The 14,569-nt window shown below is 43.4% G+C and overlaps 1 protein-coding gene across 1 annotated transcript in view; it reads right to left on the bottom strand.

The window, feature by feature from the left end:
* Nucleotides 1-661: 661 nt before the first annotated feature.
* The window catches only part of LOC143955195 (uncharacterized), a 34,260-nt gene continuing 20,352 nt past the window's right edge, over nucleotides 662-14,569 (bottom strand). The window contains 6 exon segments of the mRNA XM_077465284.1: nucleotides 662-2,850; nucleotides 5,618-5,759; nucleotides 5,919-6,056; nucleotides 6,180-6,277; nucleotides 6,394-6,472; nucleotides 6,576-6,746. Coding sequence (XP_077321410.1) covers nucleotides 1,427-2,850; nucleotides 5,618-5,759; nucleotides 5,919-6,056; nucleotides 6,180-6,277; nucleotides 6,394-6,472; nucleotides 6,576-6,746 — 2,052 coding nt within the window. The 3' untranslated portion in view covers nucleotides 662-1,426.

Here is a 14,569-nt window from a genome sequence, read left to right on the forward strand (position 1 = left end):
ATGAGACATTGAAGGGCATTGATTGGCAGCACTGGTGGGCATTGATAGGTGGCACTGTTGGGCAAAGGTAAGTGGCACTGTGGGCAGTGGTAGGTGGCAATGTGGGCACTGGTGGGTACTGATAAGTGGCACTGGTTGGCACAGATGAGGCAGCCGCGGTTCTCTGTGTGAGGGACTGATGTCCCTCTGACAGAAGCCGATGATCAGCTTTTTTTCCCCCTCATGCTGACAACGTGAGAGGAAAAAAAAAACAGTTACCGATCCGTTTACATCACGTGATCATTTGTCATTGGCTGACAGCTGATCACGTGGTAAGGGGCCTGGATCTGTGATCACAAAACGTGCACCACAGGGGGCATACAGGCAGCTCATGCACGGGAGGACATCATATGACAATTAAGGACCGCGCTGTAACCGCCATTCGACTATGGCGTGGGTGGGAGGTGGTTTAGGCCATACCAAAAAGGCAGCAGCCCCAGACCCAAGAGGATTTACAACCAATCTCTATCATCAACCACATTCCTACTAAAATCCTTCAGGTCTGCCCACGTAACCATCCACCCAGGACCAGCGACCGATTCATTCCATCCAACGTGGTCTCCAACACATATGAGATAGCATTTTGTATTTATATTTTATATAGTTAGTTGTAGTCAGGCTGTTTCTTTATTATATTATTTTATTAGTCAGGTATTCCGTCACTGGGATTTTTGGTTCACTTGTATATTTATGTGTGATGTGTGCTGGTCTTTGAATGGATTTTGTTTCACTGTAAATACTGTATATCTCACTGAACCACTTAAGGACCACCCTATAGCAGTTTTACTGTACATGATATGGCTTTTCCGGGTAGCGGGAGCGAATGGGCCACAGTTGGCTTGCTCCCGCTGTGATTATACACAGTGAGAATTGATCGTCGCGTGACTCGATGTCCACCGGCACCCATTGATCCTTCGGTACAGAGGCAGAACACAGGTCTGCCTATGTAAACAAGGCAGATCACCTTTCTGTCAGTAAGGAAAGCATGGATCCTGTGTTTCTGCAAAGCAGGGACATGGATCCATGCCTTCCCCTAGTAAAGGCACCTCCCGCACTACACTGGATCACCAGCTAGGCCCCCATGGGGTGGTCTCTGAGTGTGGGACTCGAGTAGCATTGTATGTTTAGGAGGACCATATTACTATACTTCCTGCAGACCTACATCCCATCACATCACACCCGAAGAACACAATTATACTTTTGCAATGCTCCCAAATACACCAATTTGACCACAAAAAGAATATTAGGCTTTGTGAATGTTCTGGTGTACAGTAAGTGATGTTCTTTAACCAAAACACATTCTAAATACAAGGTAGGACACACACGTTCTCTGCTGGTCACTCTTGCCCAAATCTCCATTTCTCCGTCTGAACGTAAAAAAAGGTTGTTAGTCTACGTGAATTTTCTGATGTCGGTCAAGGGCACTTTTCTGTGTGAAGTTTTTCCCGCACTCTGAACACGAATAAGGACGCTCACCCGTGTGAGTTCTCTGGTGTCTAAGAAGTTTGTCTTTCCAGATAAAACTTTTCCCGCACACTGAACACGGAAAAGGACGCTCGCCTGTGTGAATTCTCTGGTGTATAAGAAGTTTTTCTCTCTGAGGGAAAGCTTTCCCACACTCTGAGCATGAAAAAGGACGTTCACCCGTGTGAATTTTCTGGTGTTTAAGAAGGTTTCCTTTGTCTTTGAAACACTTTTCACACTCTGGACATGAATAGGGATGCTCACCCGTGTGTATTCTCAGGTGTTTAATAAGTCTTTCTTTCAGAATAAAACGTTTCCCACACTCTGAGCATGCGTACGGACGCTCACCCGTATGAGTTCTTTGGTGTTTAAGAAGGTGTTCTTTCTGAATGAAACCTTTACCACATTCTGAGCACGAATAAGGACGCTCACCGGTGTGAATTCTCAGGTGGGTTTTAAGTTCTCCTTTATGAATAAAAGATTTCCCGCACTCTGAACACGAATAAGGACGCTCACCCGTGTGAATTCTCTGGTGTTTAAGAAGGTTTCCTTTTTCATGGAAGGACTTCCCGCACTCTGGACATGAGAAAGGACGCTCTCCCGTGTGAATACTCTGGTGTATAACAAGTTGTCTTTTGTGAGTGAAAGAATTCCCACACTCTGAACACGGATAAGGCCGCTCCCCCGTGTGAATTCTCTGGTGAATAACAAGGTCTCCCTTCTGAATGAACGTTTTACTGCACTCTGAACATGAGAAAGGACGCTCGCCTGTGTGAGTTCTCTGGTGTTTGACAAGGAATACCTTCTGAGTGAAAGATTTCTCGCACTCTGAACATGAAAAGGGACGCTCGCCGGTATGAATTTTCTGATGTTTAAGAAAGTTTCCTTTGTCGCTAAAACATTTGCCGCAGTCAGAACATGAGAAAGGACGTTCTCCTGTGTGAACTCTCTGGTGACTGATTAAGTTGCTTTTCTGAAGGAAATGTTTCCCACACTCTGGACATGTATAAGCCTGATATCTTTTCTGTTGTATAGGAGGCTCTCCGGTTTCTTTCAAAGATTTCCCAGACGCTGGACGTGACAAGGAGAGCTTACCTGTGTGAGATCCTTCATGGTTTATAGAAGATTCCTCGGGATTAGATGGATCTGTTGGTGTATCTGTGCTGTGAGATTCAAGAATAATAGTATGTGGATCATCAGAAGATTCCTCAGGATCAGAGAAATCCCATGATCTCTCCATTTGATAGGTTTTATGATGTATTATTTGTGTAATGCGTTTTACTCCAGGAGAACATTGTGATGTGGCTTTATATTTTGAAGATATATTATTTGAGACATAGTGTCCACCTGTAGGAAATCAATGGTCAAATGTTATTAGAATTCTTCATTCCTTTATTTCAGAAGTCATATACAGTATGTTGGTCTAACACTCTACAGTATCTCAGAGCTCTGGCATTGAATTGGGTGCAGATATAACATAAAATATAAATACAAACCAGATAAAGCATAAAATACACAAACGCAGGTTTCCGTTACATCAGAGGGGGGTGGGGTCACCCACGCGTCATTGGGGAAGCCAGGCTTCCCCACTAGCGTCAGAGGGGGGTGGGGTCAGGTGACGGGTGGCCCCGCTTCCTCCTCATATAAGAAATGTCAGGCTACCGGGATCCCACAGTGTCTCTACCAGTGGAGACAGAGGAAGGATGGATGGACTGGAGGGAGAGATCACCCGTCGCTGGATCAGATCAGCCATCGCTGAACCCCGGAGAGATGATAATCCGTCGCTGGATAGCAAGAGTGGATTACCACCGCTGAAATCTTTTAAAAAAAAATTTATATTCTTAATAAAAGACTTTTTCAAAAGTGTGTTTGTCTTATTTAACTATTTTTTACACTTTCTTTGTGAAATGGTAGGGGTACTTTTGTACCCCCTTACCATTTCAAATAGGGGGGGCTGGGATCTGGGGGTCCCCTTGTTAAATGGGGCTTCTAGATTCTGATAAGCCCCCTGCCTGCAGACCCCCACAACCACCGGCCAGGGTTGTGGGGATGAGGCCCTTGTCCCCATCAACATGGGGACATGGTGCTTTGAGGGGGACCCCAAAGCATCCTCCCAATATTGAGGGCATGTGGCCTGGTACGGTTCAGGAGGGGGGGCGCTCTTTCGCCCCCCCCTCTTTTCCTGCGGCCTGCCAGGTTGTGTGCTCAGATAAAGGGTCTGGTATGGATTCTTAGGGGGAAACCCACGTAATTTTGTTTTTTTTATTTGATGCGGGGTTCCCCTTAATATCCATACCAGACCTGAAGGGCCTGGTAACTGAATTTGGGGAACCCCACGCTTTTTTTTTTTTAATCTATGACTTTCAATGAGTGTTCTCTGTATTACGGGAGCCGACAATTCATTATAGCTGCGAGTGATTTTAAATGACTTTTTTTCCTTTGCGAAATGACACTTTCTGCAGGGACAGTTCTAAGCACAGGAAACATGCGCCCCTTCACAGGCATATTATAAACACCCCCAGGTACAAAATTTAAAGGAATATTACACTTTTATTGTTTTACTTTAATCATTATTAAAATCACTGTTCCCAAAAAAATGGCAGTTTTTAAAACTTTTTTTTTGCATTGATCCATATCCCCTGGGGCAGGACCCAGGTCCCCAAACACTTTTTAGGACATTAACTTGCATATTAGCCTTTAAAATTAGCACTTTAGATTTCTCCCATAGACTTCTACAGGGTGTTCCGTGGCTTTTCGAATTTGCCGCAAACACCCCAAATTGCTGAACAGGCAATGTTCGAGTTGAACACGAGTTCATCCCTAGTGTACAGTATCTCCTCCTCATTTGTTGGGAACATGACGTTATATTGAGGAATGGAGATGGACCTTTCATATGGTGTACAGTATCTCCTCCTCATTTGTTGGGAACATGACGTTATATTGAGGAATGGAGATGGACCTTTCATATGGTGTACAGTATCTCCTCCTCATTTGTTGGGAACATGACGTTATATTGAGGAATGGAGATGGACCTTTCATATGGTGTACAGCAGGGCTCGACAAACCCCGGGCGCCAGGTCGCATTTGCGACTAGAATTTGCGTCCTGGCGCCTGGGGCAACACAGCTGGGGTATCCTGTCTCCGTGTGGACCCCGAACTCTGCCACGCGATTGCATCGGGCCGCGCCGGCCAGTAATTGAGGCCGCGGCTTTGCGGCCTTCTAAAGTCTTTCCGTAGTCTGGCGCCATCTTGTGGTGGATGTTGAAATTACAACCCATCCAATAATGCTAATCCTAATGGAGCTTCAAAGTGAAGAGAAGGAAATGATTGCAGGCATCATCTGGCACCTTTTGCCCAACGATGAGTGTGGTGGGTGGCTGGTAAATTATATATAACATTTTTTTATGTTTTTTCATAATAGCTTTTATTTGTTTTTTAAAAGTAAAAAAAAATAATTTTAATTACGGGAAAAAAAAATTATTATTTGTAATCCTACCTGTTTGGCCCCTTTCACAAAGGCTGTCTGATCAGGTTCACCTGTCAGTTTTTCAGGCGGACCTGATTGAACCGTTAGCGGGGATATGGCAGTAAATAAGCGGGAATATGGCGGAAGTAAAAAAAGTCACATTCTTTTGTTAACCCCTTGTGCCCACGCTATAGACGAAAGATGTCTACAGCGCGGACAACAATTGCCGGGAGGGCGTCCCTGGACATCCTCCTGTTTACTTCCCCTCTGCACACCGCCATGGGCGCGCATTGGGGAAGTTCTGTGTTGGCCGTGTCCCTTGGATACAGCCAATCACAGATCATGCTAAATGGCCAATCACAGCGGCCATTTAGCACTTGAGCGGTGTGTCCAATGAGAGGTGATCCCATATGTGGGGGGCTGGGGGCTATCTTCCCCTCACTCGTCTCCATGTCAGGCCAGGGACAGGTCCAGATCGCCGTCACGGACCTGGCTCCTAACTTTTTTAGCTGGCTCCTAGATTCCAAACAAATTTGTCAACCCCTGGTGTACAGTATGTCCTCCTTGTAATTATTTAAATACATACTTCATACTCATAGAAGAAAAATAAATTGTGAACTTTTTCTGCATTTAGTCATTTTTACTTACTTGTGTCGATATAAAGTGAAGATTCCTTCTGTTCACTTTTCATAATCATCTCCCCCTCCTCCATAGACTGCTGATCTGCACTCACTATCGTCTCCTCTTCTTCCTCTTTTATCTCAACTTTGATGTCTTTCAGTTCTTCATCCTGAACCCCAAAATTATAAGATTGATAAAACTGTCAATAATAATATATATATATATATATATATATATATATATATATATATATATATATATATATATATATATATATATATATGAACGTTATCTCATAGTTTAAGTTCTATTGCTAAATCCTCTTTACCTGAGAGATGCTGGGATCCTCCTGTGTGAAATCCTGGGAATACGGAGGATAGACGTTCCCCATAGACTGCTGTTCTCCACTAACGATCATCTTTTCTTCCTCTTCAATTTCAGCTTTGATGCATTTCAGCTCTTCGTTCTAAATCCCAAAGAAGATAGAGTAGAGATGTGTAAAAAAAAAAAAGAACAAGAGATTATGTAGAAGAATGTCCTCTCATAGCGTAGAACACATTTTTAGGTCTACGTGGTCATTCCCACCTACCTGATAAAGGTGAGGAATGGTGAGATCTTCCTGTGTGGAATCCCGGGAATACAGAGGATGAGGCAATCTGTCTGGTGGGTTCCCATTACTGGATCCATCTGTAGGAAACACGCACACTGACTGAATACATTGTTTCTATGTGTTTATCAGATGATGGGGGATCTAGGTGGACCCTCCGTACTGCTCTCTCCTTTACAATAAAGTCTCCTCTTACCCGGTGATGTGAGGGGCGGCTGATTGTCCGTCATGACGTCCTTGTAGAGATCCTTGTGTCCTTCTAAATACTCCCACTCCTCCATGGAGAAATAGACAGTGACATCCTGACACCTTATAGGAACCTGACACACACAATGATACAGATGCAGATAATGTCCCAGAATTCCCGGCACCGCTCACCTCTTCTGTCAGTAGCTCAGTGATCTTCTTGGTGACTTCTAGAATCTTCTTGGCACTGGTTACCTCTGTTGTCAGGCAGTGAGGTGGAGGCACTGTGATGGGTGATGTCCTGTGAAGACGGCTGCTGGGTTTTAATGGATCTCCAGATATTTTTTTCACTACTTTATAATCCTGTGTAAAGAGAGAAAATAACAATTATCACTACAGACCTCCCAGAATCCTCCTCACCTCCCCGGTCAGGTCTGTGCTTTACTAATAGAGATGAGAGCGATATCATTTGACCTCCCAGAATCCTCCACACCTCCTCCTGATCTATACAGGACTCTCCTCTCTGTAGATGGATAACAAACTAAGAAATTATCTGGACTGTACTGGGATTAATAATATCTGCAGTAAGGATGAGCTTAATGTACCTGTTCGGCAGCATTTGAACATTATGTATAATAGTGGAAATACTTCCAATATTGTACATGACAGTTTCATGCTGTGAATGGTTGCTAAGGACACTGGTGGGTGCCGGCACCTCTGAGTCCTTAACAACCAGTGACATCACTGGCCCTCTTCACTGAAATGGTTGAGACTATGCTCTTCCACAGTTCTGACACCTTATACAAGTTCTTATCTATAGTACAAGTCTCATTAATCTCACTGAAAGCAAACCAGAGATTCCCTTTAAAATGCAATGCTAACTAAAATATTTTATTTTAGGTTTGGATTGGCTGAATAGGATTAATTAACTATAATGAGGATTTCTTCTGTCTGTATCTTGATTACGTAGGTAGTTCTTCCCTCACTTCCTGCCCAGGTGATGAGTGTAAAAAAGAACAAAATTTCTGTGGAAATAGGCCGAATGGGATCACATCACCAAAATAGGTCTGGGGGGCATTTTTGCTGTGATTGGTGCTTAGGATCATATGACAGAGATGGGATAACCAGTCAGTTTTTGGTGAGGGGCCAAAGAGAACCAACAATCCTCCATCAACTAACTGAGAGGTACAGAATTTCAGCATCACTTCCATCAATTAACAAAAATCAGGACTCCAGGAGCTTTATCCCATATTCTATGTACTGTAGGGATGTTCATTCCTTCTGCTGCCTTCATTAGAACTTAGTACCTCTCCTGAGCTAAAACAGAGGGATACTTTTTAGTATGGGTGAATTAAAGGTTTAGTGTAGTATAAGATTTTGGATAGGTAAATAAATAGTATAGTTTTTATGGTAGTCCAAAGAGAGAGACAACTGAGAAGATAAAGCCCCATACACACTATCAGATTGTCTGCTGATTTTTTCCTTCAGGTTTACCAAAACCATGTAGTACAAGGGTCTGCCTGATTGCATACACATTGAAACCTCTAAGGTTTGACCTCATATTATATGGTTTTGGTAAATCTGATGGAAAAAATCAGCAGACAATCTGATAGTGTGTATGGGCCTTGAGAGTAACTGTTTGATCTTGTTGCTCCGTGGATGGATGGACAATTGGATAAATGGTTCTATATTTAGGATGTATCCGGTCTATAAACCAGAGGCTCTGGATGGACAGTTGGATAAATGGCTCTATATTTAGGATGTATCCGGTCTATAACCCAGAGGCTCCGGATGGACAGTTGGATAAATGGCTCTATATTTAGGATGTATCCGGTCTATAAACCAGAGGCTCTGGATGGACAGTTGGATAAATGGCTCTATATTTAGGATGTATCCGGTCTATAAACCAGAGGCTCTGGATGGGCAGTTGGATAAATGGCTCTATATTTAGGATGTATCCGGTCTATAAACCAGAGGCTCTGCGTAGACAGTTGGATAAATGGCTCTATATTTAGGATGTATCCGGTCTATAAACCAGAGGCTCTGGATGGGCAGTTGGATAAATGGCTCTATATTTAGGATGTATCCGGTCTATAAACCAGAGGCTCTGGATGGGCAGTTGGATAAATGGCTCTATATTTAGGATGTATCCGGTCTATAAACCAGAGGCTCTGCGTAGACAGTTGGATAAATGGTTCTATATTTAGGATGTATCCGGTCTATAAACCAGAGACTCTGGATGGACAGTTCGACAAATGGTTCACAATGTAGGATGTACAGTGGTGTGAAAAAGTGTTTGCCCCCTTCCTCATTTCCTGTTCCTTTGCATGTTTGTCACACTTAAGTGTTTCGGAACATCAAACCAATTTAAACAATAGTCAAGGACAACACAAGTAAACACAAAATGCAATTTGTAAATGAAGGTGTTTATTATTAAAGGTGAAAAAAAATCCAAACCATCATGGCCCTGTGTGAAAAAGTGATTGCCCCCTAAACCTAATAACTGGTTGGGCCACCCTTAGCAGCAACAACTGCAACCAAGCGTTTGCGATAACGTGCAATGAGGCTTTTACAGCGTCCTGGAGGAATTTTGGCCCACTCATCTTTGCAGAATTGTCCTAATTCAGTTACATTAGAGGGTTTTCGAGCATGAACGGCCTTTTTAAGGTCATACCACAACATCTCAATAGGATTCAGGTCAGGACTTTGGCTAGGCCACTCCAAAGTCTTCATTTTGTTTTTCTTCAGCCATTCGGTGGTGGACTTGCTGGTGTGTTTAGGATCATTGTCCTGCTGCAGAACCCAAGTTTGTTTCAGCTTGAGTACACGAACAGATGGTCGGACATTCTCCTTCAGGATCTCTTGGTAGACAGCAGAATTCATAGTTCCTTTTATCACGACAAGTCTTCCAGGTCCTGAAGCAGCAAAACAGCCCCAGACCATCACACTACCACCACCATATTTTACTGTTGGTATAATGTTCTTTTTATGAAATGCAGTGTTCCTTCTACGCCAGATATACTTGGACACACACCTTCCAAAGAGTTCCACTTTTGTCTCATCGGTCCACAGAATGTTGTCCCAAAAGTCTTGGGGATCATCAAGATGTGTTGTGGAGAAATTGAGACGAGCTTTGATGTTCTTTTTGCTCAGCAGTGGTTTTCTCCTTGGAACTCTGCCATGCAGGCCATTTTTGCCCAGTCTTTTCCTGATGGTGGAGGCATGAACGCTGACCTTAACTGAGGCAAGTGAGGCCTGCAGTTCCTTGGACGTTGTTGTGGGGTGTTTTGTGACCTCTTGGATGAGTCGTCGCTGTGCTCTTGGGGTAATTTTGGGAGGCCGGCCACTCCTGGGAAGGTTCACCACTGTTCCATGTCTTCGCCATTTGTGGATAATGGCTCTCACTGTGGTTCGCTGGATTCCCAAAGCTTTGGAAATGGCTTTATAACCCTTTCCAGACTGATAGATCTCAATTACTTTCTTTATCAATTGTTCCTGAATTTCTTTGGGTCTCGGCATGATGTGTAGCTTTTAAGGATATTCTGGTGGACCTTACTGTTTCAAGCAGCTCCTATTTAAGTGATGCCTTGATTGTGAACAGGTGTGGCAATAATCAGGCCTGGGTGTGGCTAGAGAAATTGAACTCAGGTGTGGACAACCACAGTTATAGTATGTTTTAACAAGGGGGGCAATCACTTTTTCACACAGGGCCATGATGGTTTGGATTTTTTTTCACCTTTAAAAATAAACACCTTCATTTACAAATTGCATTTTGTGTTTACTTGTGTTGTCCTTGACTATTGTTTAAATTGGTTTGATGTTTCGAAACACTTAAGTGTGACAAACATGCAAAGGAACAGGAAATGAGGAAGGGGGCAAACACTTTTTCACACCACTGTATCTATGTAAATATTACAATACTCTATATATGTATATATATCAGCATCTTATGGAGATAAAAGACATCACAGTGACTATGGAGGAAGAGGACGGACATGACGGGGGGTTACTGGGTGTAAATATAAAATAATATCTTATTACCTCCTCTGCTGCCAGTTCCTGCAATGTCTCCTCTCTACTTTTTTCTTACATGACCTCTGACCCGGAACTTCCTGCTTTACTTACATCACTTCCTGTCTTTGCGTTCCACGGACAATAAGTGAGATCACCACCTGGTGGGAAATATAAATAATGCAGCCTGTGTTGTCCCTCCGTACTTCAACGGCTGCTCCATTATGGCCTCCTCGTCATTGTTGTTATATAAATGATACCTCACAGAAGTATTCCATAAAAATAATGAAATGCAATCATTTTAGTATATTTATTTATAGGGATTTTTTTTTACATTAATAAATAGACCCCATCAAATTCATATAGTTCACATTTGTTGTTTTGCAGTTTAGAGCTTCAATATAAAAGTTTAGTTTAGGGGTCCAAACCTTCTTCTAGTAGACACTAATGGTACAATAAAATAGAAAAAGTGTCTGTAGACCTGAACTAAGACCCATCTTTGGTTTAGTCTTTTCTTGGATTGTAGTTGAATACGATATGTTACACGGGACTCTTCACGGTTGACCACTATCATGTAGTTCCTCATACCCCCTTTATGGACTTATCATGAGTTCCTGGCTGAACCCCTCATATCTCATATATGATATTGTCACCATTGTTTGTATACTGCCTATGAGGACAATTCTATTTATCTGCTTGACATTGTTACCCTGCAATGTTATATTGTTATTAAAAAAAATCAAAAAATTATTGAAACAGAAAACGTAGTTGTAAACCCCTCCATATCCCCAGTGAAGTGACTGGCCTCAGGTTATACACAGAGATGAAACAAATCCTCCTACATAAGTTGTACCTGTTTATCTACACCCTCTTTCTCCTCTACATCCGTTCAAAGTGCAAAATGTATTGTAGCAGCCATAACCCTTTGTAGGGCGGCCTTGACTTATTGGGCTTTCCGGTTACCTCCACTTGGCTTGTTCTTCCATGTCTAGGGGTTCCCAGGGTTGATACCCAACAACTTGGACGCTGACGACAATAAAGTCCTTTTGAAAGGTTTTATTTTGCAGGGGTAACATCCAACAACACAGTCTTGTATGGGAACAGAGGGCAAGGGTGAAGAACTGAGGTACCTTGAACTGCGGACATAACAAAGTCTCTAATACCACCCAGAGAGTAGCCACTCGCAGCTGGGCACTTCAAAGCTGAACAGATCTCTAACCAGAGTTCATGGCAATCAGCACGTTGATTCAGAACTTGTAAAATCTCTGAACGTGGACAAGTTGTAACTGAAAGTGAACAGGAACCTTTTTCCTCAGTACCTGGAATGTTCTCTGTCTCCTTGATAGTACGTGGATTCGTCAATGTCCTTCCCTACTCAGTAACCAGGCACTTCTCAGGATGCCACTTGTCAGCCCTCCTTGGAAGAGTCCCCCCTCCAGTCACTTTCACGAGTTGCGGTGCCTCTCCAAGCCGAGAGTGCACCCGGACACCTTGAATCCTCCCTCAGTTACTGCGCCTTGGACCAGCAGGTTCCGAGACTCTGGAACAGACGGATCCCTACCCCAGACCAGGCGGGTCTATTGGGGGTAACTGACCGAAGCATGTTGCAGGATGTCGAACACCCCGTGACCGGGACCCCTCGCAGGGCTACCCAGATCCTGGAAACAAGAACAGACCACACAGGCCTCACAAACTCCTACTGAACACGTGACCTTAACATCTTAAGTACCCCTTCCCAGACTCCTCAGTGGGGCCCGGCACACCCACTGATTGGTGCAGAGAAGGCTGTTACCCAAAACGTCCAACCAGGCTTGGTTCTGGCCTGTCAAGTGCACCTCACTATACACACGACCAAGCAGAACTTCTAACACAGCCCAGCCAAATTGATGTCAAAGTTAACCTACATAATTAACCCTCAGAACCCCACTACTGTTCTGAGTCAAAAACTAAATTTACACATAAATTACACTTTGTCCAAAATGTCATCCGCTACACAATGAAACTTGCCTGAGCTCCCAGAAAGCAGGGGGCAGGAAGCTGAAGTTACACTCTGCAGAGCTCAGTGAGAGGTGATTGTAGGGAAGTGAAACACCCCTTTCACACAGCATGTAGGAGCAGAGCTGAGGCTGTCAATCACAGGTTGTGTGCTGGAGCTCCCTCCCCTGTCACCTGTTACCTCTTGGTGTCAGGAAAACTTGTGATGCATATAGCAGAGGAAGGAGGCTGCAGACAGAAATGACACTTAGTGCTCTGGAAATGAGACAAGTCCACAATATAGAGGGATATGCTTTGTTCATATTTCATGTCTGATGTTTACAACCACCTTACAGGCTAAGTTCACCTTTGTTCACCTACCCGCAATAACATAGCGTTGTTTTGTTGTGCACACGTTCACGGAAAGCTAAAGCGTGAAAGCTACATGAGCTACACTGATGCATGTGTCGCACGTAGTGCCTGCCTCTCCATAGGCTATCCCCTCTTCAGTCTATCATGAATGCTGCAGCCAGACTTAACCACCTTACCAATCGCCAACCCTCTCCTCGAATGCCTACACCGGCTCCCAATCACCCTGCAAATTAAATTCAAAATACCACAATATACAAAGCCATTCACAACTCTGTCCCGAGCTACATCACCAATCTCGTCTCCAAATATCACCCAAACCGTCCTTTCCGATCTTCTGAAGACCTCCTACTCTCAAGCTCTCTCGTCTCCTCCTCCCATGCTCGTCTCCAGGATTTCTCCAGAGCTTCTCCCAGCCTCGGGAACTCGCTACCTCAATCTGTCCGGCTATCCCCTACTCTTGCTACCTTCAGGCGATCTCTGAAAACTCATCTCTTCAGGGAAGCCTATCACCTCTCCAACTAATCTCCTACCACATCCATCAGCTCATTCCCCCACAGTTACAACATTTTGTACCACCTGCCCCACTAGGGTTGCCACCTTATCCTTTTAAAAGCGAACACATACTAATTACACAGGTTCTGTGGCTAATTAAGTTCGCAATTAAACTCACTTGGTGAATTATCTGCATTAAATTAGCCTCAGAACCCGTGTAAGTCATACGTGTTCGGGTTTAAAGGGATGAGGTGGCAAACCTATGCCTCACCCTATTAGATTGTAAGCTCTTCTGAGCAGGGCCCCCTTAATCCTCTTGTATTTTAGGCCTCATGCACACGGACGTTTTTACAGCCGCTTTTTTGAGCGTTTTTTGCAGCTTAAAAAGGCCTGTCCATGTTAGTCTATGGCTTCATGTCCACCTAGGCGTTTTTGAGCTGCAAATGGCATAGGCGTTTTTAAGCTGTAAAAAAAACCCAGGACCAGTGCGTTCCCTGGCGTGGAGCTAGAGCTGTAAAAACGCGAATCGCGGGAAAACGCGCATAAACGCGCAACATATTTTCTTTGTTTTCTGAGTGCTATAGCCAAGAGATGTGTTTCTTTAAAAACGCTACTTAACGCTAACGCTAAAAAACGCGCAAAACCGCCAATGCAAAACGCGGTAAAAATCGCGTTTTTAACGCCGATTTTTCCAGGCGTCGGAGCTAGCTTTGCAGCCAGTTTTTTAAAACGTCCATGTGCATGAGCACTTATTGTATTATAACTGTACTGTCTCCCTTTTTATCTTGTGAAGCTCTGCGTAAACTGTTGCCGCTATATAACTCCTGTATAATTATAATAATAATAATAATCTGTGAGAGCGGAATCATTTGGAGTGCCTGGGGATCCAGGACTGATAGCCGATCACTGAATACCAGGAAGTAGAGGGGGAGGGGCAGACACCAGTTCTGTGAGGAGAAGACAGAAACTGTGAGGAGAAGAAGAACACGCTTGAGGTGGCCTCAAATGAACAGGTATTGTATTTTATTTATATATATATATATATATATATATATACATATACATATATATATATACATATACATATACATATATATACATATATATATATATATATATATATATTATTATGATATTTTATTGGCGAAAAAATTGTGAGATTTAATTTTTTTATGCCAAACTTCACGTATGAAGTGCTATCAGTGCTTATTAGTGCCACCTATCAGTGCGGCATATTCGTGCCTCCTCATCAGTACCACCTAATCAGTGCCCATAAGTTCTGCCTCATCAGCACCCATCAGTGAAGGAGAAAAATTACTTATTTGCAAAATTTACTG

The sequence above is a fragment of the Lithobates pipiens genome, unplaced genomic scaffold (genome assembly GCF_037356315.1).
Source record: "Lithobates pipiens isolate NorthernLeopardFrog02 unplaced genomic scaffold, aLitPip1_a1.2 Scaffold_35, whole genome shotgun sequence".
Taxonomy (NCBI): Eukaryota; Metazoa; Chordata; class Amphibia; order Anura; family Ranidae; genus Lithobates; species Lithobates pipiens.